This window comes from Chiloscyllium punctatum, chromosome 4, assembly GCF_047496795.1.
Source record: "Chiloscyllium punctatum isolate Juve2018m chromosome 4, sChiPun1.3, whole genome shotgun sequence".
Classification (NCBI taxonomy): Eukaryota; Metazoa; Chordata; class Chondrichthyes; order Orectolobiformes; family Hemiscylliidae; genus Chiloscyllium; species Chiloscyllium punctatum.
This window is the reverse complement of record NC_092742.1, coordinates 70950628-70977514: the sequence shown is the minus strand read 5'-3', so window position 1 is coordinate 70977514 and position 26887 is coordinate 70950628. Positions and strand designations below refer to the sequence as shown.

The window sequence follows — 26887 nt, the reverse complement described above, 5'->3', positions numbered from 1 at the left end:
GTCTCTTTTATATCTTTCCCCTCTCACCCTAAAGTTCTGGACTCCTCGACCCCAGGGAAAAGACTTTGTCTATTTATCCTATCCATGCCCCTCATGATCTATAAGGTCACCCCTCAACCTCCGATGCTCCAGGGAAAACAGCCCGAGCTTGTTCAGCCTCTCTCTATAGCTCAAATTCTTAAACCCTGGCAACATCCTTGTAACTCTTTTCTGAACCCTTTCAAGTTTCACAACATCTTTCCGATAGAAAGGAGACCAGAATTGCATGCAATATTCCAACAGTGGCCTAACCAATGTCCTCTACAGCTGCAACATGACCTCCCAACCCCTGTACTCAATACTCTGACCAATAACAGAAAGCATACCAAACACCTTCTTCACTATCCTATCTACCTGCGACTCCACTTTCAAGGAGCTATGAACCTGTACTCCAAGGTCTCTTTGTTCAGCAACACTCCCTAGAACCTTACCATTAAGTCCTGCTAAGATTTGCTTTCCCAAAATGCAGCACCTCGCATTTATCTGAATTAAACTCCATCTGACACTTCTCAGCCTATTGGCCCATTGGTCCAGATCCTGTTGTAATCTGAGGTAACCTTCTTCGCTGTCCACCACACCTCCAATTTTGGTGTCATCTGCAAACTTACTAACTATACCTCATATGCTGACATCCAAATCATTTATGTAAATGACAAAAAGTAGTGGATCCAGCCCCGATCCTTGTGGCATTCCACTGGTTACAGGCCTCCAGTCTGAAAAACAACCCTCCACCACCACCCTCTGTCTTCTACCTTCGAGCCAGTTCTGTATCCAAATGGCTAGTTCTCCCTCTATTCCGTGAGATCTAACCTTGCTAATCAGTCTCCCATGGGGAACCTTGTTGAACACCCTACTGAAGTCCATATAGATCACATCTACTGCTGTGCCCTCATCAATCCTCTTTGTTACTTTTATTTAGAATAAATTGCTTTTAGAAAGTTGAAAATAGTTGAGTACTTTATTGTTTCTCTAAATCATATAATTGATGAAAAATTGCATAAATTTGGAAATATATTGCATTTGGTAAGAGACCTGCATAATTATAAGCATCATTAGTAATCCTATGAGAAATCATACTAATACTCATAAGCCCCAAGTAGTATACAGCAAATCAAGCACTTCAACACTGAGAGGAGCCAATTCCAGGTTCACAATCACTTTGGCTAACAACATTTTGTAGTCTAGAGTGTCGAACCTTTCTGTAACTAGCAACATCAGAGAGCTGAGAAAGTGGACCTGCAAATTTCCTGTTGAGTTGAGGCTGCCTGTTTCTGGAGTGGGCTTCGAATTTCATCCCCATGCCCAGAGACACAATCAAACAATCTTATTACTGAGAAGATCAGGAATCTTTTACAGGATATTCCCCCCGTCTCAACACATCTTTGAATTTAAATCTCACTCTATTCCCTGCAATTGCAATTCTTCAGAGGATAAATTGTATATCAGGCACAGTATCTTCTGGTGTTTTATGTCCAGTTTTAGGCTGTTAAGAAAGAAACTTCAATTCTGCATTGCTTTTTCTGTTTCTTTGAATGTATCCTCATGGCATGAATGGAAGTCATGCTTAAGATGGAAAAGTGTTCATGATTACTGGCTTTTAAACATCTGCATGGATGATGATTGAATGAGGTGAAGCTTTAAATTTCATACTTGAGGGATCAATATATAACATGTTTTTGATGCTTTTCTAAGGTCTAGACTGTTTACACCTATTTGGATACATTGGTGTGTTCTCATGAGATTGAGACAGAATTTGGGCTTATCTTGCAATAGAATGAATGGATGGATTTTGGCTGTGAACTCCAGATTATCCTCTTACAGGAAATTAAAGGTCAGGAATTAGTCCACAATTCTGATTTGAAAGCTTGTAACAGGATTGGGCCAAGCACCGATACGCAGAGCGGTACCAAATTGAAATGGAGAAAGTGTGACAGTGGCATATAAAGGTGACACTTCCCGAAGAAGTGTAAAAGTATCTTTCCATATTTGGAACCTCATCCGCAATTCTCATGTTATTGATGAAGCATCGAAATGGAATATTCTATGAGCTAACAGCAGGGGTAATGCATTTCGATATCCCCTGAACCCGTTGGCTCCGTTGCTAGTTAGATATAGCATCCATTTGAACAAAAAGGTTGAAGCAATAGAGGCCAATTATTCATATGCATGTCTTGGTAAACCCTCTATTAATTCATTGCTATCATTTCAAATTTTGTAATTTGTTCTCATTACTTTCTCAGCCCTTTCCTATTAAATTGCATTAATCAAAGCTTTTTCAGAGAAGCTGTTTTTCTCTCGGGTAAGGGAGGGGGCATTCGAAGTCCCCCACTATAACAACAGGGCTAAAGCTATTTCCACAGTAATCATCTGCTGTGAAGAACATTTGAAAAAATAATTCTGAATCATCGATGTCAGATGTCACATTCTGTCACAGCGCCTGGAATTTATTAAATGCTACAAATTATACTGTAGTGTAAATTAAAAAATGTTGTTTATTCAGTTCGATTAAAATTCAGGATTCAAGCTTTGTATCAACTCATTGCACATTGTACAAGTGTGCCATGTGTGTTTTCAGGAGATATTGGTGCTGTATTTAATATTTTATTCTAATGATCTGTGGATTTCTGAAAAAAAACAACCTACCAGCAACATCTCATCTGGTGCAGTTGGCGCCAGGTCATTCGAGACGGACCGTGAAGTGCTCAGTCCTGTCAGGGAAACATTGGAAAGGCGTCTCTTCCTCACACCACTGCAATTGTTCGGGATTTTGAATGCACATCTTTTGTGGTAGTTGAGACCACATCCTGCAAATATTTAAATTAAAATATATCATTGCAAATAATTGAAAAAGACTTAATTTTGATTTAGTAAGAAAATCAACATCACGCAAATGAATTATCTGATCATGACTTCATTCCATTTGCAAATAGTATTGTGTGCAATTTGGTTATCATGTTGCCTACATTGCAAGGAGAAAGTAAGGGCTGCAGATGCTAGAGATCAGAGCCGAGAGTGTGATGCTGGAAAAGCACAGCAGGTTAGACAGCATCCAAAGAGCAGGAGAATCGAAGTTTCGGGCATAAGGCCTCCATCGGGAATGACACATTCTTGATAAAGAGCTTAGACCCGAAACATTGATTCTCCTGCTCCACAGATGTTGCCTGGCCTGCTGTGCTTTTCCAGCCTATCTTGCAACAAAGGGCTAATTTGTTTTACTGGATATAGTGAACTTTGGTTTGGTGTGAAATCCTGAAAAGGAAATTATAAATGCAAGTTTTTCTTTTAAGAAATAAATTCAAACTGGAGTCCTGATACATTATATATTAACTATGTGAAGAGGCCACATTAAGGCCAAATGCATAAAAATAACAGTGCTGAAATTTTGTAATAATTGTTGCTTACCATGGCAATATGTTTTTTCATAATTATAACTAATCATTTGCTATTTATTTAGGTAGTTGAAAATTGAATTAAAGAAGTTGCATTAAAGTAGAATAAGAATAACTTATGTTAATTATCTGTCAAAGGAGCATAAAATATTCACATCTGACAAAAACAAACACTGGATGGCTGAATGATAAGATCACCCCACACTGCAGCTGGAGGAATTTAAATTCCACTAAGAAATATGGAATAAGATGCTAATCTCATTTTGTAATGGTCATGAAACTATGGGCATCCTTGGTTACTGCAAGGACATCAGCTCTTTCTAGATCCTGAGAACCAGAGTAAGAGGTTAGAGAGGGAGATGTTTGGGTGGTATTAAATGTCACAGGGCAAGGGGTGGGGAGGGGTGGGGGGGCACAGGGGAGGTCAGAAACAACAAGCAGGCAAGTGTTGCTCCAAGGCTATCCCCCTGCTCAATGCCAAACCCGTTAATCCTACATGAGTTAGTGCTGATTGAGGGAAACCCCTTCTCCCCACAAACTGACAGTCTGCCTGCACTAGTGCTCGTCAGTTCAGTTGGCTCTTTTTCATCTGGCCTAGAGATAAAGTAATTGGAGTCAAGGCAGGATGAGGCCCCTAAGTAGGTGCTAATTGACCACACTTATAGTCTTTAGTTGGCAGTGGGCCGGGAAGGTGGACCATGGATTTCCCGCCTAGAACTTAATTTCGGATATAGTAGGATGGCTCAGATACCAACCCATCAGATTAGCTCTCCTTCCAGTCACCTTCTCTGCCATTTCTCAGGAGGGAAAAATTCTATCCTAGTTCCTAATATGGATGGTGTGCCGCCTAGAATTGACCGATTTCGAATCGCTGGCTCTGCTTCAAATCAATCTCATTTAGTACAATGATAATACCAGACAGTATGATCAACAGTATCCTCAGTGAGAAGTTGGAACATTATTTCCACAAGGACTGTGGGGAGATTGCTTAGTCACTCCCACCAATACCACCATTGACAAATACAGTTGCAATAGGTAGAAACATAGAAACATAAGAATTAAGAGCCATTTGGTTGTTTGAACCTGCTCTATCATTAATTATTATGGCTGTTTATTCAGCTCAATAGCCTGTTCCCACTGCAGTTTCCTTTCTCCAAGTTTAAATTGATGCCCAAAATCTTCATGGGATCCAGAGTCAATGCTGAGGATTCCAAGGGTAACTCCTTCCTAACTGTATATTACTATTTCTGCTGCATCTTTCCTGTCACTGGAACAGAGATGGTGAAGGTGGATGTCAGGGGAATTAGCTGTTAGGTACAATTCCGAGAGCATGACTATGTCAGACTATTGCAACACCAGTTGGTGGGTCAGCTTTCCCAATTCCTGAACAAGCTCCAGAAATTAGAAAAGGAGTATGTTTCACAGTCGACAGGACTGGATGCTGTAACTTGCAATCCTTAGGTTGATGTTAGGTGATCTTTCTGATTTGGTTCCATACAATTAAGTGGCTTGCGAGGCCATTACAGAGGGCAGTAAATAATCAAGCACGTTGTTGTTGATCTGGAGTCACATATAGGCCATATCAGGCAAAGGTGGCAGATTCCCTCCCCTGAAGGGTTTTTGAGGACCTTATGGGTTTTTATATGATCATTAGAAAGCAGTGATCACAAGATGATTGAATTTACTCTACAACGTGAGAGAGAAAAGATAGAATCGGAGGTAACGATATTTCAGCTGAATAAAGGCGACAGAGGCATGAGGGAGGAGCTGGGTAGAATTAACTGGGAGAGGAGCTGAGCAGGAAAGACAGTGAAACAGTAATGGCAGGAGTTTCTAGGAGTAATTCAGGAGACACAGCAGAGATTCATCCTGAGGAAAAAGCAGCATGGTACAGAGAGGATGAGGCAACCATGGCCAACTAGGGAAGTCAGGGATAGCATAAAAGCAAAAAAGAAAGCATATAATGTGGTGAAGGGCAGTGGAAAACCAGAGGATTGGGAAGCTTACAAGGACCAACAGAAAGCAACAAATAAGGAAATAAGGAGGAAGAAGATTAAATATGAGGGTAAGCTGGCCAGTAATACAAAGGAAGACTGTAAGAGTTTCCTTAGATATATAAAGGGCAAAACAGAGACATAAGTGGGCATTGAGAGTGGAATATGACACAAGAGAGATAGTACTGGGGAACAACGAAATGGCTGAGGAACTGATTAATTACTTTGCATCAGTCGTTGGAAGGTACAAGTATTATCCCCAAAATTCAAGAGAGTCAGGGGGCAGATCTGAGTATGGTGGCCATCACCAAGGAGAAAGTGAGAGAAAAACAGAATGGCCTGAAGGTGGATAACTCATCTGGACCAATTGACTACACCCCAGAGTTCTAAGGGAGATAGCTGAAGAGATAATGGTAGTGAGAGTAGTGATCCTAAAGGAATGACTAGAATCAGGGAGGATCCCAGAGGACTGAAAAATCGCTAACATGACACTCCTGTTTAAAAAGGGAATAAGGCAAAAGATGGAAAATTATGGAACAATTAGGCTAAACTTGGTTGTGGGTAAGATCCTAGAATCCATTGTGAAGGATGAGATTTCTGAATACTTGGAAGCGTATGATAAAATAGGGCAAAGTCAGCATGGTTTCATCAAGGGGAGGTCATGCCTGACAAATCTGCTAGAATTCTTTGAGGAAGTAATACGTATTTTAGGCCAAGGAGAACCAATGGATGTTATCTACCTGGACTTCAAGAAGGCCTTTGACAAGGTGCCACACAGGAGGCCACTGAGTAAGATAAGGGCCCATGGTGTTCGAGGCAAGGTGCTAGCATGGATAGAAGCTGGACTGTCTGGCAGAAAGCAGAGTGTGGGGATAAAAGGGTCCTTCTCAGGATGGCAGCTGGTGACAAATGGTGTTCCACAAGGCTCAGTGTTGGGACCACACTTTTCACTTTACACATTAATGGTCTAGATGAAGGAATGGAGGGCATTCTGGCTAAGTTTGCAGATGATACAAAGATAGGTGGAGGGACAGGTAGCATTGAGGAGGTGGGGAGGCTGAAAAAGGATTTAGATAGATTAGGAGAGTGGGCAAAGAAGTGGCAATGGTCATGCTCTTTGGTAGGAAGAATGAGGCATGGACTATTTTCTAAATGAGGAGAAAATTCAGAAATTTGAAATGCAAAGAGACTTGGGTGTTCTAGTGCAGGGTTTTCTCAAGGTAAATTTACAGGCTGAATCAGCAGTTAGGAAAGCAAATGCAATTATTTTGAGAGGACTTGAATATAAAAGCAGGGATGTAATTCTGAGGCCCTATAAGACTCTGGTCAGATTTGGAATATTGTGCACAGCTTTGGGCCCCAGATCTCAGAAAGGATGTACTGGCCCTGGAGCGTACTCAGAGGAGATTCATGAGAATGGTCCCACGAATGAACAGCTCAACATATGAGGAGTGTTTGAGGACTCTGGGTTGATACTCAGAGTTTAGAAAAATGAGGTGGGATCTAATTGAAACTTACAGAATAGTGAATGACCTGGACAGATTGGATGTTGGGAAGATGTTTTCATTGGTAGGAGAGACTAGGACCAGAGGACACAGTCTTAAAGTAAAGGGAAGACCTTTTAGATGGAGATAAGGAGAAAATTCTTCAGCCAGAGAGTGGTGAGTCTACTGAATTCCCTACCATGGAAGGCTGTGAAGGCCAGGTCATTGAGTTTATTTAAGACAAAGATCGATAGGTTCTTGGTTGTAAAGAGGATCGAGGGTTATTGGGAGGAAGGGGGAGAATGGAGTTGAGAAATATATCAGCCATGATTGAGCAGACTTGATGGGCTGATTGGCATAATTTCTGCTCATCTGTCTAATGGTCATTAATCATGAGACAAGCATTTTATACCAGATTTATGAATTGAATTGAAATCCCACCTACTGCCACAGTGAGATTTGAACTTACATCCTACAGTGTCTGTTGGGTCTGTGGATTACTAGCCCAGTGTGCCACCATTCCCACTGTGGCTCCAGGCCTCTTTACTACAAGCTCAAATGGTCACACACACACACCATTGCACAAGAGCACAGAGGGAAGTGCAGTAAATGCAGACCTTGCTAGCAATACTGACATCCTAAGAATGAATGCAGGGTGTAAATGGAAATATTGGCATCAGATTAAACAAAACTGCTTGATTTCTTTCAAATTAAATTTTAATGGCTTGAGAAATGGATGATCAATTTATAATTAATTATGAAATATCATTGAAGCGAGGCAGTGTGAGCTCAAAGTTCTCCACCCATTCACAACTCTTTCTAATTTTCATGAACCCTGAGGTACAGCATCCCTCCTGGTTATAGTAGCATTCTTTTTCCTCTCAGTTTTTTCAGAAACATGAATTTGTCTAAAAAAAGTGAGTGAGCAGATTTAATTAACGGTTTGAAAGCCTTGTCACTATTTAAAATTGTGGTCCAGAAATTATTACAATGGTACATCTCACAGTTAGTGACACACATTGCACATTTACTTCATATTTCGCTAGCAGGACATTGTGCTGCAAAATGCTGGAATATCAAAAACAATAATGGTGCAATGATATTAGTGTCACACTTGGAACCACACGATGGCACCCACTCAATTGTCCATCATCTTTAACAACGAAGATAATAATCGGGTGAATTTGAATCTAAGCACATACGTATAGATAAATGAAAGAGGGAAGGAAAGGGAATGAATTAAGAAATAGCAAAAATAAATTAAAAAGTTCAAGCAAAAGTAGTGGATCATGTAACAGAGTTGCCTTGGTTCATGAGAAAATATTGAATGAATGACAGAGTAAGGGTATAAAATGCAGTGTAGAAGAGCCTGTAATAAGCATAACAGCAGAACCAATCTTATAAGTATCGAATGCTTGACAAAAAAAAAAGTTTCATCAACTTTGCCTTCTCCTATTTTGACAATTGAAATGAAAACAAATTTTTGTGCTGAAATCAGCACAGGATGTAGGCAGCATTAGTTAGGCCAGCTCTTATTGCCCATCCTTAATTGAGAAGATGGTGGCGAGCTGCTTTCTTGAACCATTGCAGTCCATGTGGGATAGGGACAGTCAGCATGTTGTTAGGAAGGGAGTAGACAGGCAGGAGGCTGGAGGAACACAGCAAGCCAGACACCATTAAGAGGTGCAGAAGTTGATGTTTTGGGTATAACCCTTCTTCAGGAAGGGAGTACCAGGATTTTGTTCTAGCACCAGTGAAGCAATAGCAATATATTTCCAAGTCAGGGAATTTACAGGTTGTGGTGTTCGCATGTATCTTGTCCTTCTAGATAGTAGGGGTCATGGGGAGGAACAGTTTTGCCTCAGGAATCCAGGTGAGTTGTTGCAGTGTATTCTATAGATGGTACATACTGCTGTCACTGTGGGAAGATGATGGACGAAGTGAATTTTAAAGGTATTAGATATTGAATGGATCAAGAAGCAGCTTTTTCCTGGATGATGTCAAATGACTTGAACATTTTTGGATCCTGTACTCATCCAGGTACTGAAGTATTTACTTATTGAGTTTTCCATCATATCCCTGACTTGTGACCTTGTTGATGGCACCAGGCTTTGTAGACTCAGGAGGTGAGTTACTCACTGAAGGATTCCTAGCCTCTGATCTGCTTTTGTGGCAATTATATTTATATGGCTAGTCCAGTTCACTTTCTGATCAATCTTTGACAGTTGACAGTGGGGGATTAAATTATGACATTGAAATCAAAGTGGCAATGGCTGGATTCTGACTTGTTGAAGGTGGTCATTGCCTGCCACATCTGGCAACAGTTCAGATGGGTCTGGTCAAAGTGAGACAAACTAACCTTGTGGATATCTTCAAATTTGAGGCCTAGAACATTAATATCTGGATCAAGATGAATATCTTAGTTGCTGTATGAGTTGGATAGTCTGCTCAGTGTGTCAGAGAATTATCCTGGTACCTGGCAAATATCTCCAGTGCCTGGCTTATATCTCACATCAATAACATAGTCTTTGTGATCTTTGACCAATTTGATAGTAGCACATGTGGTATGTTTAGTTAGCGTGGATGTAGTTTGAACTGTGGTTTGAATGATCGTCATAATTTGGAGATCTGTGCATGATGGTAGTCTGGCTGTAGGTGACATCCACCAGATGGATGAGTTTTGGAAGCTAAGGTCAGCTTCCGTATTAGACTGAAGTGTGATTTTGCTCAGCATAGAATGCATGATCTGTTATGCATTATGAGACAATCTCTCATTGTATGTACCATGGAATGCCACTTTCTGAGATACATCTGTTTCAGAATGGGCCATGGTAATACGTTGGCATGAGCAACAGTATTAATTTTAGCTTTTAATTTGTGCCATCCTGCCTTTTCAGTTCACATGATACCAATAAATATACCAGAAAAAATACCCAAAAAGCTTCTGATCACCTTATAAAGTTGATAGGGTGAATGAGGTTATCAAAATAGGAAGCTTGGTCATCTTTTGAAACTTAATTTTCACATAGCTATCTCTAAAATTCATGAACATATCTATGTTTGTATACGTTCTTAACGCTTCCCTTGCTGGCAATATTATGTTGATGTACAGACTTGATGGTCATCTGTGTTTTGTTCTAGGGTTTGGCTTGGACTTGGAAACAAATTTCCTGACCATATGTGCTCAATGGCCCTGCGAACCACTAGCTTTACAGATGAAAAAGAAATCAGTATTGGCAGATGTTACAAACTGCATTAGTTACATGTTCTGTTGGTTTGGTGCACATTGCAGTCATAGTGTTGGTTTAGAAGTTGGCTGCATCTAAAGCATGTAGTTGATGTTTACTTACTACTACCCTATGGTTTCATACTTGCATTTATTTTCCAATAAATCAATAGTTTGGCCCCTTTTCTTGCTCAAACATTCCTTCCTAAAAGCTTTAATTGGTGTACAGGCAATGACAAAGTCAATGAGCATCTCTTGACAGTTCCTTTCGGAAACTTTATACTCCTGTCCTATGCTGATACATCTTCTGACAAACTGCTCAATAGATTCTCGGGATTGCACCTGTATGACATGAGTTACAGTCTGTTAATCTTGAAGCTTATTCTTTTCTTCTCCTGATCATTGATATTTTCTGGATCTTTCTGATCATCTGTAGAAAGACTAGTTGATTTAATTTTGTGAAGCCCGCCCTTGCCAATAACAAGCAAGGTTTTTTGAGCTCTTTTATTGGGATCATTGGTCGCTTGTTCTGTAAAGTAGGAATGTGGATATCAATGGCACAGTAATAATTCCATAACGGCATCATTAGATGTCCAATCATCATGACTGCTATGCTAACTATGATTCAGCCTTAAAAACTTTGCATTGTATCATCCTCAGCCATGCCATCCTGTGTAAATGTTTTATTTCTGTGTAAATTTAAATTGCTATTCCACTGGTCTTGGTCCCTCACAAATGGCTTTTTCTTTGCACTTGGTACCTATAAAACCATTGCATTAAGAATTGCAGATTTGTAGTTAGCGATCTGCAGGCTTGTTGCAGCAGGTTTCTACCTCTACATTGTGTTTGCACCCAAGGAATAATAATAATGTCACACAGGCTTGTTTTTATTCCCTTACTGACTTGGACAAAGAAAATGATGAAACCTACTGAGGTTCAGACAAGAGAATGTCTTCGTGGTGTAGAAAATTGCTTTTTCTTCTTTACATTCTTTAAGCTTCATTTCTTCTAGGGTGATTTTGAACTGTACTTTTGAGACCTTTAACTAATTTTAAAAAGGGATCAGTATATTTTTGTGTTTCTTATTTTTGAGAGAGAGAGCGAGAGAGCGAGAGCAAGAGAGAGAGAGAGAGAGAGAGAAGTGTACCTTCAGTCCAGGTCTTTGGCCTATTGTTTTCATTCTACTTGTAACTTCATTGTCTCTACTTTTAAGACATGATACAAAATTTCTGTCATCTTGAAATAAGTCACATGATATACAAAAGGAAATTAGCTCTGTATTTTTCCCCATCAATGCCCTATCCGGAGACCTTTACAGCTACCTGTACTCACAGAAACTAATATTACTAAAGTAGGGGAATGGGTCTAGGTGGGTTGCTCTTTGGAGGGTCAGCATGGACTTGTTGGGCCGAAGGGCCTGTTTCCACACTGTAGGGAATCTTAAAAAAAGTCATGAAGTCTTTTTTTAAAATGGTAATAGCTGCTACCATGATGTGGATTTTGTTTGAAAGTTAACTTCTGATAGATGGGTGGAAATGATGTGCCTCAGGATTGCTCTCAATCCGCTGCCTATCATGGGGCACTGTAATACACAACATTTGGTATCATGTGCAGACAGAAGTCTTCCAGATAACTATCCTCAGCACCATGCTGGTCTGTCTCACTGACTGCTGCTTTTCCCTCTGGAGGCTGTACAGCAGATTGCTGTTCTTGCCGATGTCATTGTAACTGTTATCTTCCTCAACACTGACACTGCATGTCCAACAAGACCACAAAGAATCTTCCAAGTGCAGGTTCCATGTCAGATACATGAACCGGTAATCAGGGGGGAATACCAGAACGGAGTAGCACATTGGGAATGGTATTCCTGATCCCTCATAGCAATCAAAACAAAGTGACATGCTAGGCCCTGACATAATATATTTTGACAGCTTTACTAGGAGGCCAATGTCATGTTTCAATATGGAGCTCAGAGCGATGTGACTTTAGCTAGACTTTATTCTCCCTGCATTGGGTAATAATTAGTATAGATTGAGGGTTGGTTAAGACATAGAAGGCAGACAGTCAGGATTAATAGGTGTTTTTTCAAGTTGAAAAGACATAAATCTAAAATGCTAATGCAACATTAGGGAAGTGAAATTCAGGCATATATTCAACATAATAACGATGCTGATAAAAATAGTTTATGATGTCCAAGGAAACTATGTCCTTGCAAACTTACAGTTCACTGTGTAAGTGCAACATTCCAGAAGCATTTATCATACAGTAGCAGGTACAAGAAGAAATGACAAACCCAGATGAGACTATGAAGGCTGCATCTGCATAGTTTTATTTATTTGACATTACAGGAGGCCAATGGGTGCAGATGGAAGTATTATAGAATTAGTGGATGCTTGTCTAATAAAGTACCACTAGCACAGTCCCACTTGCAAAGAATCATACTCTGCGCCTGAAGAGAAAACAGAAACTTACTCTGCCCATTCCATATGCAATGACACTCATTTTGTATTATTGTTGTACAGGTGAGTGTTGGACAAAAATGGCAATGTTTCAGCTTTGTGCCCTTGTAAGAGAGTGGCAAGCTCTCCATGGGGTGAACAATGATTCCCCATTCTTCATGATGTCTTTGTGCCCTGTTGAATATTCAGACTCGACGCTTTCCCATTCACTCCCTGGATCTTTGTTAATGAGTTTTCAAAATATTTAGATGTATTCTCGGTGAAGTCCATCAGATTGGACAACGCATTAACGTGACACTCTTGTTGAAGAAGGAGGGAATCAGAAAGCAGGAAATTATAGGCGAGTTAGCTGAACATCTGTCATGGTCAGGGTTTATTGTTAAATAAGAAATAGCAGGACATTTAGAAAAACCCAACACAATCAAACAGAGTCAACATGCTTCTGTGAAAGCAAAATCAGGTAGATTAATTTTGAAGGATATAACAAGCAGCGTTGATAAAAGGAGAACTGATAGATGTAACATTTTAAAATTCCATAAGGCATTTAATGAGGTGCCATATAAAAGATTACTTCATAAGACTGGAGCTCCCTGCATTGGGGTAATGTATTAGTAAGGATTGAGGATTGGTTAAAATAGTGAAGGCAGAGAGTCAGGATTAGTGGGTGTTTTTCAGGTTGAAAAGACATAATTAGGGATTTGAGGACCTCGATTATTTATTTCCTATTTAATGAATTTGAGGAGGGGGGCATTTATGTATCTGTTGATGCATAAATAGATGGAAGAACACATGATAAGAATTAAAGGAATTTGTAAGGGGACATGGATAGACTAAGTGAGTGGACACAAACATGTCAGATAGAGGTTAATACAGGACAGTGTGAGGTTTATTTCCAGTCATGCAGTTACACGAATTTCCAGAATTTTAGTGAAAACCAATCTGCAGCAGACACAGATCCGAAAATAACGGGTAACATATCAGATTCAAATCTGCAAGATGTGTACTCCAATTTTTTTTTAAACTGAATTCAGAATTTGTTCACAATTATTAATCTTGCTAAAATCAATTTAATTTAACACAGTACAAAAATAAATCCAGGACTGTCATGCTGTTGAGAGGCAACAGGGTGTTTTCTATTTTCCCCCAATTTTTCCTATTTTTATGCAAGTAGGAGATTTGATTTCTTGTTTGCTATGGTTTAAAGTTCATTTGAAAATCAACTGAAAGCAATTTAGTTAAATAAAACACAAAACAAGTATAATTGTAGTGTTCTTGCTGAAGTCACATTTAGAGGAGTGCATGACTGTACAGGAATGGCAAAAAGATGAGTTTGCGCCATTTCTTTGGCTTAAGAGTTCACATTGGAATATACAATTCATTACCTATAGCCTTCAATTTACTTTCTTCTCACATAACTACATAATTTGCCCTAATATTAATGAATAATAATGCATATTGGTTACTAAAAAGTTATTGATTTTAATTTGTTCATGGGATCTGGGTATCACTGGCTGTGCTAATGTTTATTGCCTTGGCTGGCTAGATCTTTTCAAAAGGCAATTTACAATCAACAACATGGCTGTGGGTCTGGAGTCATATGAAGGACAGACCAAGTAAAGGACATTTCCATCCACAAAGGACATTAAATTTGCTGAGATTTTCCTGCACATCCAAACATATCATCTATTGTGTCTGTTGTTCTACATTGGGGAGATAGGATGCCAATTCGTGAAATGTTTCAGAGAGCATCTCTAGGACACAGGCACCAAACAACCCCACTGCCATGTGGCCAACCACGTCAACTCCCCCTCCCAATCTACCAAGCTCATGCAAGTCCTGGGCCTCCTCCACTGCCAAATCCTGGCCACCCAATGCCTGGAGGCAGAATGCCTCTTCTTCTGTCCAACCACATGGCATCAATGTTGATTTCACCAGTTTCCTCATCTCCCCTCCCACCACCTTATCCCAGATTCAACCCTCCAACTCAGCACCACCCTCTTGAACTGTCCAACCTGTCATCTTTCTTCCCACCTATCATAGAACATAGAACATAAAACATAGAACATAGAACAATACAGCACAGAACAGGCCCTTCGGCCCACGATGTTGTGCCGAACTTCTAACCTAGATTAAGCACCCATCCATGTACCTATCCAAATGCCGCTTAAAGGTCGCCAATGATTCTGACTCTACCACTCCCACGGGCAGCGCATTCCATGCCCCCACCACTCTCTGGGTAAAGAACCCACCCCTGACATCTCCCCTATACCTTCCACCCTTCACCTTAAATTTATGTCCCCTTGTAACACTCTGTTGTACCCGGGGAAAAAGTTTCTGACTGTCTACTCTATCTATTCCTCTGATCATCTTATAAACCTCTATCAAGTCACCCCTCATCCTTCGCCGTTCCAACGAGAAAAGGCCGAGAACTCTCAACCTATCCTCGTACGACCTACTCTCCATTCCAGGCAACATCCTGGTAAATCTTCTCTGCACCCTCTCCAAAGCTTCCGCATCTTTCCTAAAGTGAGGCGACCAGAACTGCACACAGTACTCCAACTGTGGCCTAACCAAAGTCCTGTACAGCTGCAACATCACTTCACGACTCTTGAATTCAATCCCTCTGCTAATGAACGATAATACTCCATATGCCTTCTTACAAACTCTATCCACCTGAGTGGCAACCTTCAAAGATCTATGTACATAGACCCCAAGATCCCTCTGTTCCTCCACCTGACTAAGAACCCTACCATTAACCCTGTATTCCGCATTCTTATTTGTCCTTCCAAAATGGACAACCTCACACTTGGCAGGGTTGAACTCCATCTGCCACTCCTCAGCCCAGCTCTGCATCATATCTAAGTCCCTCTGCAGCCGACAACAGCCCTCCTCACTGTCCACAACTCCCGCTATCTTCGTATCATCTGCAAATTTACTGACCCACCCTTCGACTCCCTCATCTAAGTCATTAATAAAAATTACAAACAGCAGAGGACCCAGAACTGATCCCTGCGGAACTCCACTTGTAACTGGGCTCCAGGCTGAATATTTACCATCTACCACCACTCTCTGCCTTCGACCGGTTAGCCAGTTTTCTATCCAATTGGCCAAATTTCCCTCTATCCCATGCCTCCTGACTTTCCGCATAAGCCTACCATGGGGAACCTTATCAAATGCCTTACTAAAATCCATGTACACTACATCCACTGCTCTACCCTCATCCACATGCTTGGTCACCTCCTCGAAGAATTCAATAAGACTTGTAAGGCAAGACCTACCCTTCACAAATCCGTGCTGGCTGTCCCTAATCAAGCAGTGTCTTTCCAGATACTCGTAAATCCTGTCCCTCAGTACCCTTTCCATTACTTTGCCTACCACAGAAGTAAGACTAACTGGCCTGTAATTCCCGGGGTTATCCCTATTCCCTTTTTTGAACAGGGGCACAACATTCGCTACTCTCCAGTCCCCTGGTACCACCCCCGTTGCCAGTGAAGACGAGAAGATCATTGCCAACGGTACTGCAATTTCCTCTCTTGCTTCCCACATAATCCTAGGATATATCCCGTCAGGCCCGGGGGACTTGTCTATCCTCAAGTTGTTCAAAATGTCCAACACATCTTCCTTCCTAACAGATATCTCTTCTAGCTTATCAGTCCGTTTCACACTCTCCACCCTTCGCTCTGACCTATCACCATCACCCCCCATCTGCACCTACCCATCACTTTCCAAGCTATCTTTCTCCCAGCCCTACCCCCTCCTATTTATCTCTCAGCTCCCTTACCCAACACTGCCATCCCACACCCCCATACATTCCTGAGGAAGAGCTTTTGCCCAAAGCGTCAACTCTCCTGCCCCTCAGCTGCTGCCTGACCTGCTGTGCTTTTCCAGTGCCACACTTTTTGACTCTAATCTGCAGCATCTGCTGTCCTCATTTTCTTCTGATGGACATTTATGACAATTAAACATGGTTACATGGACACCATTATTCTAGATTTGTTTGAAAACAAATTGTTTGAATCTTCCATCTGAATAGAGTAGATATTTAAGAATAGAATAGAAGCAGCTTCTATCTGAAATGAGGAAATGTGCCTATTACAGAAAATCTGCCAGATACTCAGAATTTGTTCGACATCCAAGGAACAGCACACATTGTAGATATGGGAGCCCAATTTTCAAGGGGCTTTGACTCAATGACTTTTATTTATTGACAACTAGTTCTTGGCTCCTTGCATCTACTTGAAAACAAAGTGAAAGGACTCCATCTTTTGGTGCATATGGTTAGTTCATGTTAGTATAAAAACACCATGCAATGTCATTTCCAGCACTGAACAACAAAAAAACTCAAAAGAAATTTTAATTTCACAAGTCTTTTCATTAAAAAATTCTGTGATTTATTGTAATAATCTCAAAGAAATTAATGCTGCAACAAAATTTAAATAAATATAGCTGGCAGCAACATTGGTATGAAGAAAGATTCCATAATAGATGATCTATTGAAGATGTTCATCACCATATGTGTGAAATGATTTGAGGATCTGCAAAATCCTGTAAATAAACCATTGGTTTGTCCGCACTCATGGTTACAAAAGGAAATGGTTCACTTGCCTGAACATGTTGTCACTTAAAACAAAAGTTTAGCCACAAAGATTTCGACATGCAGTACTCATCCTGTTAACTTCATCAGTATTATCAGATTAGGGGCAGACTTTGCTTGGGGGAAATTTTAAACAGTTATTGTCAGCCTTAACAAAACAACCATCAACACTGGCACCCAATAAATGTTACTCTGCAATCTTACTGTCTGAACTTAGCCAGTGATCATAGAACCTGCTAAGACATTACCTTACAAAGCATTCTTGTCATCCAAATGCATTGCCCTCTTTGGGATTCCTCCTGCAGCCATTTATTAGCAAAAGTAATAATTCTTTGACCAGTTTATGCTTTCTGCAGAGGAATTATTTCAGTAGAGTACTGTATGCTATGTAAAGTTGATACTTGCTTCACCCAAAATGCAGACTTTTGGAGAAAAGCTGACTGTAAACACTCCACATGCCCCAACTGGCGAAAGGAGAGTGAACTTAAAATTACCGAGATTAAAACCTTGAGCAAAGAATTCTACTTAGTGAATTTTGTTCACACTTGATCTAGGTTTTTCTGCAATCATTAATATAAAATAATTAGAGCGAGATCACGTAGTATCGATCATTTGCCACTAGATGCTAATGGCATGCTTTCACTGTTCTTTTCCCAAGTGTTTGGACACACATTTGTAAGAAGTGCGTGTAAGGGGAGGGGGCTGGGGTTGTATTTGGGTGACATTTTGGTCTCACAGATCCCCAGGATGATTCAAGAGGCAGGTTCGGAGTCATGGACAAGATACTTTATAGCGTCTGTTGTGTCTGAAGGTTTGGCAAAATGGGGTCTAAGTTGCATGGTCTGACTCACACAAGGTGTGAGCATCTTTCTGACACCATCAAGGTGGCCTTTAGGAGCATGACACAAGATTTTCAGGGAGGCTGGCAATGGCATTCCTCACGGAGTAAAGCTGATTTGTGCCAGGGCTCCTCCCCTTTGTTGACTTCAACACTTCAGCTAAAGTCCTGCCATGGGGAACACTCAAATATGTGTCCAACAGCAGGGAATCTCCTACACAGGGAGACCAGAGTTGAAAAGTGTGGTGCTGGAAAAGCACAGCAGGCCAGGCAGCAGAGGAGCAGGAGAATCGACGTTTCAGGCACAAGCCCTTCTTGAGGAATCTCCTACACAGCACTATTTCAACAGATGCTGAAAATGTGTTGTTGGAAAAGCGCAGCAGGTCAGGCAGCATCCAAGGAGCAAGAGAATCGACATTTCGGGCATGAGCCCTTCTTCAGGAATCCCCGAAATATCATGCCCGAAACATCGATTCTCCTGGTCCTTGGATGCTGCCTGACCTGCTGCGCTTTTCCAGCAACACATTTTTAGCTCTGATCTCCAGCATCTGCAGTCCTCACTTTCTCCTATTTCAACAGATGACCAACCACTTTCAACTTAGTCACTGATCAATTTCAGCTTCTTTGTCTTGGTTTGAAGAAGTGCTCTTTATTTTGAGAGATCAATAGGGAGGAGGCAGGCTGTGAGGAAAGCCTCAGTTTAGACTTGAAGGGTTCTGTTCAGACCATGTAGTTACCATTCACCTTGGGATGCAACACGAGTGGAAGGTTGTGCAGAGGCAAAACAGAAGGGGACATGCTGCTTTGAGAGAGAACAGAGCAGAGGAGAGATCTTTATCAAAAGCCTCATTCTCACAAGGTTCTCTGGAAGCTTTTCTCTTACCCAGCTGTGAGCATCTAATTTACAAAGGAAGTATGCAGGAAAAGTGTTCAATCTCTCGTAGACAAACTTTAAGTCTCAGAGCAGGGCAAGAATGGTACTGCCTGAGGTTGTCAACGTGACTGCAGCTCTGAACTATTGGGATCCTCCCAGGTTGAAATGGATGATATCTGTAACATCTCCCTCCTCGCCACCACTGCTGACCCAGAGAGGAGACAGATTCTCACTATATCAGGAAAGGGGAATTATTGTGTTCCCTCTGAACAGAGCAAAGAGGGAAAAGTGTACACATGGTTCACCAGAATAGGGAGCTCCCCCATAGTGCAGGGTATCATCAAAAAGCACAAAGGTGAGTAAGCATTATGGCCACAATAGATTATAACCACAAAGCTTTTCACTTTCTGAAGATGCAGTTAGTGTGTGACCATGGTCAGCATATCAAGTGATTGAATGTGCTATCTCACGGATAGCAATCATGATGCTTTTAATCTGTACCAGTGCACTATTTTCTCAATATTAGTGGCATTATGTCGAACCAGAAGGTGGTTGCTGGGAAACATGATGTAACCTCTGACCACCTGGCTCATGAATGGCAGTACCTATAAACTGTGAGATGCGTGCATGATGTACATGTGTGAGCATGAGATGAGGATATGCTGTTAGTAGATGATTTGTGCTTGATCAAAGATTGTTGGTGGGTAAGTGGAGATTGATGAATGGAGCTCAGTATGAGGCTGATGTTTTTTTTAACAAGGACACATTTGAGGATATATTCACTGACTGTGATTCCCCATGTGAGGTCCCATTAAATCTCTTCTTGCCCCAGTTCAGGTTTTCAGTGATTGCAATGGTGGAGATTGTCGTCCTCTCCCACTACCTTCTCAGACTATAGAGGCTGTCTACCTAGAACACTGCATATGAGGACTTTGGAACATATTGTCAGTAGGTTGCTCTAGTTTTACTCATCCCTCTGCTTAGAATATTTTGGAACTGATTTAAGAAGATATGCTTTCAGTCAGAATGCACTCTCCCTGTAAGAGATGCAGGCTGACTAAGTTAAATGAAGATGGCCCTCTGAAGCGGCGGTGGAGGATGCCTAGGACCTGCATGTCCTCGGCAGAGTAGGAGGGAGAGTTAGATTAGATTAGATTAGATTACTTACAGTGTGGAAACAGGCTCTTCGGCCCAACAAGTCCACACCGACCTGCTGAAGCGCAACCCACCCAGACCCATTCCCTACATTTACCCCTGCCCCAACATTAAAATGTTCGGCCTGCGGTGGTGGGGTTGATTGGTGCAGGTGTCCCAGAGATGTTCCCTAAAGGGCACTGTGAGAAGGCATCCAATCTCCCCAATGTATAGCCTCTTGACAGAGTTGGAATGTTGACCCATTTAGTTTCTTGACAGAGCATTAAGCATTGGCCCGTGGGCTACCACCAATTAAATTCCTGAGCAGTCCAACATGATCTATTCTGATGCAGGCAGAAGACTAGGGTTGAACTGCACACCACAATCCTTGGGACATATTTTGAGTTTTATCCGATTTCCTGTTATCCAATTTTCAGCAGACTACAATTCAATCTGCAGGCTGCACCACCGCAACCCCCCCTCTCCGCCTCCCCCCCACCCCCCACCCCCCCCTCACCACCTGCAAATATTGATCCATGTTCTTCAGAGATCCTAATCCTCATGACAATCTCTTACTGTACCTCACCATATCTTGTTCTCTCCCTCCCTGTGCCCAGAAGTGACCATAGCCATAGGCTCTCACCTGACAGCATGACCATTGGATGCTGTTCTATTTGGTTGGACTCCTATATTCTTCCTATTTCTTTGTTTCCAGTTCTCTACAAGTCATGATTAGAGTTAAGATTAGAGTGGTGTTGGAAAAGCACAGCAGGTCAGGCAGCAGAGGAGCAGGAACATCAATGTTTTGGGAAAAAGCCCTTCATCAGGAATGAGGCAGGGAGCCTCTGGGGTGGAAAGATAAATGTGAGGGTGTGGCTGGGGAGAATGTAGCATAGAGTACAATAGGTGCATGGGGGTGGGGATGAAGGTGAGAGGTCGGAGAGGAGGGTGGAGCGGATAGATGGGAAGGGAGATTGGCAGGTAGGACAGGTCATGAGGATAGTGCTGTGCTGGCAGATTGGAACTGGGGTAAGGTTGGGGGGGGGGAGGGAGGGGAAATGAGGAAACTGATGAAGTCCACATTGATGCCCTGGGGGTGAAGCATTCTGAGGTGGAATATGAGGCATTCTTTCTCCAGGCATCAGCTGGTGAGGGAGCGGCGGTGGAGGATGCCTAGGACCTGCATGTCCTCGGCAGAATGGGAGGGAGAGTTAGATTAGATTAGATTAGATTACTTACAGTGTGGAAACAGGCTCTTCGGCCCAACAAGTCCACACCTACCTGCTGAAGCGCAACCCACCCAGACCCATTCCCTACGTTTACCCCTGCCCCAACATTAAAATGTTCGGCCTGCGGTGGTGGGGTTGATTGGTGCGGGTGTCCCAGAGATGTTCCCTAAAGGGCACTGTGAGAAGGCATCCAATCTCCCCAATGTAAAGGAGACCACATTGGGAGCAACAGATACAATAAATGACATTGGTAGATGTGCAGGTGAAACTTTGATGGATGTGGAAGGCTCCTTTAGGGCTGAAAAATGTGTTGCTGGAAAAGCACAGCAGGTCAGGCAGTATCCAAGGAGCAGGAGAATTGACCTTTCGGGCATAAGCCCTTCTTCAGGAATGCCCGAAACGTTGATTCTCCTGCTCCTTGGATGCTGCCTGACCTGCTGCACTTTTCCAGCAACACATTTTTCAGCTCTGATCTCCAGCATCTGCAGTCCTCACTTTCTCCAAGGCTCCTTTAGGGCCTTGGATGGAGGTGAGGGGGAAGGTGTGGGCGCAGGTTTTGCAATTCCTGTGGTGGCAGGGGAAGGTGCCAGGAGTGGAGGGTGGATTGTTCTGGGAGGGACGTGGACTTGACCAGGTGGGGAGGGAAATATATCCCTGATGGTGGGGTCCGTTTACAGGTGGCGGAAATGTCAGCTGATGTGGTTTATGTGAAAGTTGGTAGGGTGGAAAGTGAGGACCAGGGGAGTTCTGTCCTTGTTGCGGTTGGAGGGGTGGGGTTTGAGGATGGAGAGGTGGAATTACCCCCACCCCCATCCATGCCATCCTGTAAATCTTAGGGCTGTGCAGTTGGATGATAGAAATGTGGAACATTTATGATTTTAGGTAGTGGGTAACATTTTGGAGGCATTATTTGGCTTTCTCTTTAAACTGTAAAAGTTTTTTGCATGTATACCATTGAGCTTAGATACTTGGACTAGGCATGTCTGAGGTATTAACTCGCTTCATCTTTCTTTACCAAGGAGGTAGATACAGCCCAGACCATGGTGACAGAAGAGGAAATTCTGTCTCTTGAAGGGTTTAAAATTGATAAAAAGGAAATGTTGGATAGACTGTGGTACTCAAAGTTGAAATGGTTCCAGGACTGGTTGAGATGCATCCCAGGATATTGGAGAAAGTGAAAGTGGAAATTGAAGAAATACTGGCTCTTTCAGTCTTCAGTCTTCCCGAGACTCATGGTAGGTGCCAGAGGGCTGGTGAATTTCAGATTTTAAATGCTTGTTCAAGAAATGCTTTAAGGTTAAGCCCAACAATGACAGACCAATCAGTTTAGCATCATTGGTGGAGAAACTTCCAGAAACAATTACTTGGAATAAAATTGCCATATGTGGACTTCTAAAAGGCATTTAATGTAGTGCTACACTACAGACATGTGGGGAAAATTATAGTTCATGGAATAAAAGCGATAGCTAACTATGTGGATACTGAATTGGCTGAGGAAGCAGAGAGCCAATTAACCTTTTTGGCTAGAGGATGTTGAAGATCCCTGGAGGATAGTATTGGGACCCTTGCTTTTGGTCATACATATAAATAAATCTCACAGAATCACTACACAGTGTAGAAGAAGGCCATTTTGCCCATCAAGCATACACTGATCTTCCCCTTTCCCCCCCCCCCCTCCCCCTCCCCCCCTCCCCCCACAAACATCATCACAACAGTCAACCCTTGTAACCCTGCATTTCCCATGGCTAACCCATCTTGCCTGCACATCCTTGGACACCGTTGGCAATTTAGCATGGCCAATCCACCTAATCTGCACATCTTTGGATTGTGGAAGGAAACCTGAGCACCCAGAGGAAACCAGCACAGTCAGGGAGAGTATGCAGACTCCACACAGACAGACAGTCGCCTAAGGTTGGAATCAAACCCAGGTCCCTGGTGCTGAGAGATAGCAGTGCTAACCATTGAGCCACTGTGCTGCATCAAGATCTAGATCATGGAGTGGAGGTCAAGTGCAAAGTTTGTGGATGATACAAAAAACATTGGGAGCATTGTAAACTGAGGAGCATAATGTAGAGCTTCAAAAAGACTTTGGCTAGTTGGAATGAGAGGATAGCCAGTTCAATATAGAGAGATGTGAGGTAATTTATTTTGGTGGGAAGAACATGGACACACAAAATAGGGGGTACAATTCCAAAGGGGATGCTGCAAAGAGAGACTAGATAGATCGATGTTGTTTGCCTTACAACACAGAAAGCGGAGGAGGGATCGGATTGTGGTGTAGAAAGTTAGAAGGGGCATACAAAGGGTAGTTTGGGAGAAACTACCTTTCACCTTACTCACTACCTGAAAGGGTGATAGGGGAAGAAATCTTCAAGGCATTAAAAACTGTTCAGATGAGTACTTGAAATGCCAAGGCTATGGGCCAAATGCTGGGAAATGCAATTAGAATAAAGAGTTGCTTGATGATCAGCAATATACACCGTGAGCTAAAGGGCTGTTTTCTACAATGTAAGAACTCTTACATTGTTGTCTCTGGTTTGTTACACGTGCCACGTGATAGAGAGTCGAGGAATAGGGAGAGAGAAGAGTTAAATGCGTGGCTACAGGGATGGTGCAGGAGGGAGGGATTTTGGTACTTGGATAACTGGGGTTCTTTCTGGGGAAGGTGGGACCTCTATAGACAGGATGGTCTGCACCTGAACCTGAGGGGCACCAGTATCCTTGGGGGGAGGTTTGCTAGTGCTCTTGGGGGGGGTTTAAACTAACTCTGCAGGGGCATGGGAACCCAGACTGTAGCTTTAGGGTGCAGGACCTGGAGTGTAGGGAGGTTAGGAATATGGCATCAATCTTAAAGGATGGTGCCTGTAAACAGAAGAGTGGCTTGAAGTGTGTATACTTTAATGCCAGAAGTATACGAAATAAGGTAGGTGAACTTGCAGCGTGGGTTGGTACCTGGGACTTCGATGTTGTGGCTATTACGGAGACATGGCTAGATCAGGGACAGGATTGGCTGTTGCAGGTTCCAGGGTTTAAATGTTTTAGTAGGGTCAGAGGTGGGGGTAAAAGAGGGGGGGGTGTGGCTTTGCTTGTCAAAGATAGTATTACAGCGGTGGAAAGGAAGATGGATGAAGATTTGCCATCTGAGGTAGTTTGGGTTGAGGTTAGGAATAGGAGAGGTGAGGTCACCCTGTTAGGAGTCTTTTACAGGCCTCCTAATAGTCCTAGAATCGTTGAAGAAAGGATTGCGAAGATGATTCAGGAGAAGAGTGACAGTAATAGGGTGATTGTTATGGGAGACTTTAACTTTCCTGATATTGATTGGGAAAGCTATAGCTCAAGTTCATTAGATGGGTCAGTGTTTGTGCAATGTGTGCAGGAGAGTTTCCTGACACAATATGTAGATAAGCCAACAAGAGGTGAGGCCATACTGGATTTGGTTCTGGGTAACGAACCAGGCCAGGTATTAGAACTAGAGGTAGGTGAGCACTTTGGGAACAGTGACCACAATTCGGTGATTTTTAGTCTAGTGATGGAGAGGGATAAGTGTATAGCTGGGGGCAGGGAAATTATGATGCGTTGAGGCATGACTTAGGATGTGTGGATTGGAAAAGTAGATTCCAAGGCAAGAGCGTAATTGATATGTGGAACTTGTTCAAGGAGCAACTATTGAGTGTCCTTGATAAGTACGTACCTATCAGGCAGGGAGGAAAGGGTCGTGTGAGGGAGCCGTGGTTTAATAAGGAGTTGGAATCCCTTGTTAAATGGAAGAGGGCGGCCTTTGTAAAGATGAGGCGTGAAGGTTCAATAGGGGCGATTGAGAGTTATAAGGTAGCCCGGAATGACCTGAAGAGGGAGCTAAGAGCAGCAAGGAGGGGACATGAAAGGTCCTTAGTTGGTAGGATTAGGGAAAACCCTAAGGCTTTCTATAGGTATGTTAGGAATAAAAGAATGACTAGGGAAGGAATAGGTCCAATCAAGGATAGTAATGGGAAGTTGCGTGTGGAGGCTGAAGAGATTGGGGAGGCGCTGAATGAATACTTTTCGTCAGTATTCACTCAGGAACAGGACATTGTTGTCGATATGAATACTGAGGCACGAATAAGTAGAATGGATGGCTTTGAGATATGTAGAGAAGAGGTGTTGGAAATTCTGGCAAGGGTGAAAATAGATAAGTCCCCTGGGCCTGATGGCATTTATCCTAGGATTCTCTGGGAAGCAAGGGAGGAGATTGCAGAGCCATTGGCCTTGATTTTTGTGTCCTCTTTGTCGACAGGAGTAGTGCCAGAGGACTGGAGGCTAGCAAACGTGGTTCCCTTGTTCAAGAAGGGGAGTAGGGATAATCCTAGTAACTATAGGCCAGTGAGTCTCACTTCTGTTGTGGGCAAAGTCTTAGAGAGAATTGTAAGGGATAGGATTTATGCACATCTGGATAAGAATGATGTGATCAAGGATAGTCAGCATGGTTTTGTGAAGGGCAGGTCGTGCCTCACAAACCTTATTGAATTCTTTGAGAAGGTGACGAAGGAGGTAGATGAGGGGAAAGCGGTAGATGTGGTATATATGGATTTTAGTAAGGCGTTTGATAAGGTCCCCCATGGTAGGCTACTGCAGAAAATACAGAGATATGGCATTGAGGGTGAGTTGGAGGTTTGGATTAGGAATTGGCTCTCTGGAAGAAGACAGAGGGTAGTAGTTGATGGCAAAGGTTCATCTTGGAGTGCCGTCACTAGCGGTGTTCCGCAAGGATCTGTTTTGGGACCATTGCTGTTTGTCATTTTTATAAATGACCTGGAGGAAGGGTTAGAAGGTTGGGTGAGCAAGTTTGCGGATGATACAAAAGTCGGAGGAGTTGTAGACAGTGAGGAAGGATATGGCAGGTTACAGCGGGATATAGAGAAGCTGCAGAGCTGGGCAGAAAAGTGGCAAATGGAGTTCAATGTAGCTAAGTGTGAAGTGATTCACTTTGGTAAGAGTAATAAAAAGATGGATTACTGGGCTAATGGTAGACTACTTGGTAGTGTGGAAGAGCAGAGGGATCTTGGTGTCCATGTACACAGATCTCTGAAAGTTGCCACCCAGGTAAATAGTGCAGTGAAGAAGGCATATGGCGTACTGGCTTTTATTGGTAGAGGAATTGAGTTCCGGAGTCCTGAGGTCATGCTGCAGTTGTATAAGACTCTGGTGCGGCCGCATCTGGAATATTGTGTGCAGTTTTGGTTGCCATACTATAGGAAGGATGTGGAGGCACTGGAACGGGTGCAGAGGAAGTTTACCAGGATGTTGCCTGGTATGGTAGGAAGATCCTATGAGGAAAGGCTGAGGCACTTGGGGTTGTTTTCTTTGGAGAAAAGAAGGTTTAGGGGTGATTTGATAGAGGTGTACAAGATGATTAGGGGGTTAGATAGGGTTGACAGTGAGAACCTTTTTCCACGTATGGAGTCAGCTATTACAAGGGGGCATACCTTTAAATTAAGGGGGGGTAGATATAGGACTGATGTTAGGGGTAGGTTCTTCACTCAGCGAGTCGTAAGTTCATGGAATGCCCTGCCAGTAGCAGTAGTGGACTCTCCCTCTTTATGGGTATTTAAACGGGCATTGGATAGGTATATGGAGGATAGTGGGTTAGT

At 42.5% G+C, this 26887-nt stretch overlaps 1 protein-coding gene across 2 annotated transcripts in view; it reads right to left on the bottom strand.

Annotated features, from left to right (window-relative positions):
* prkd1 (protein kinase D1) overlaps nucleotides 1–26887 on the bottom strand; it is a 350796-nt gene that overhangs the window by 81922 nt on the left and 241987 nt on the right. For both annotated transcript variants that reach the window (XM_072569008.1, XM_072569009.1), the window contains one exon: nucleotides 2683–2843. In XM_072569008.1, coding sequence (XP_072425109.1) covers nucleotides 2683–2843 — 161 coding nt within the window. The remainder of the gene's footprint in view (nucleotides 1–2682; nucleotides 2844–26887) is intronic.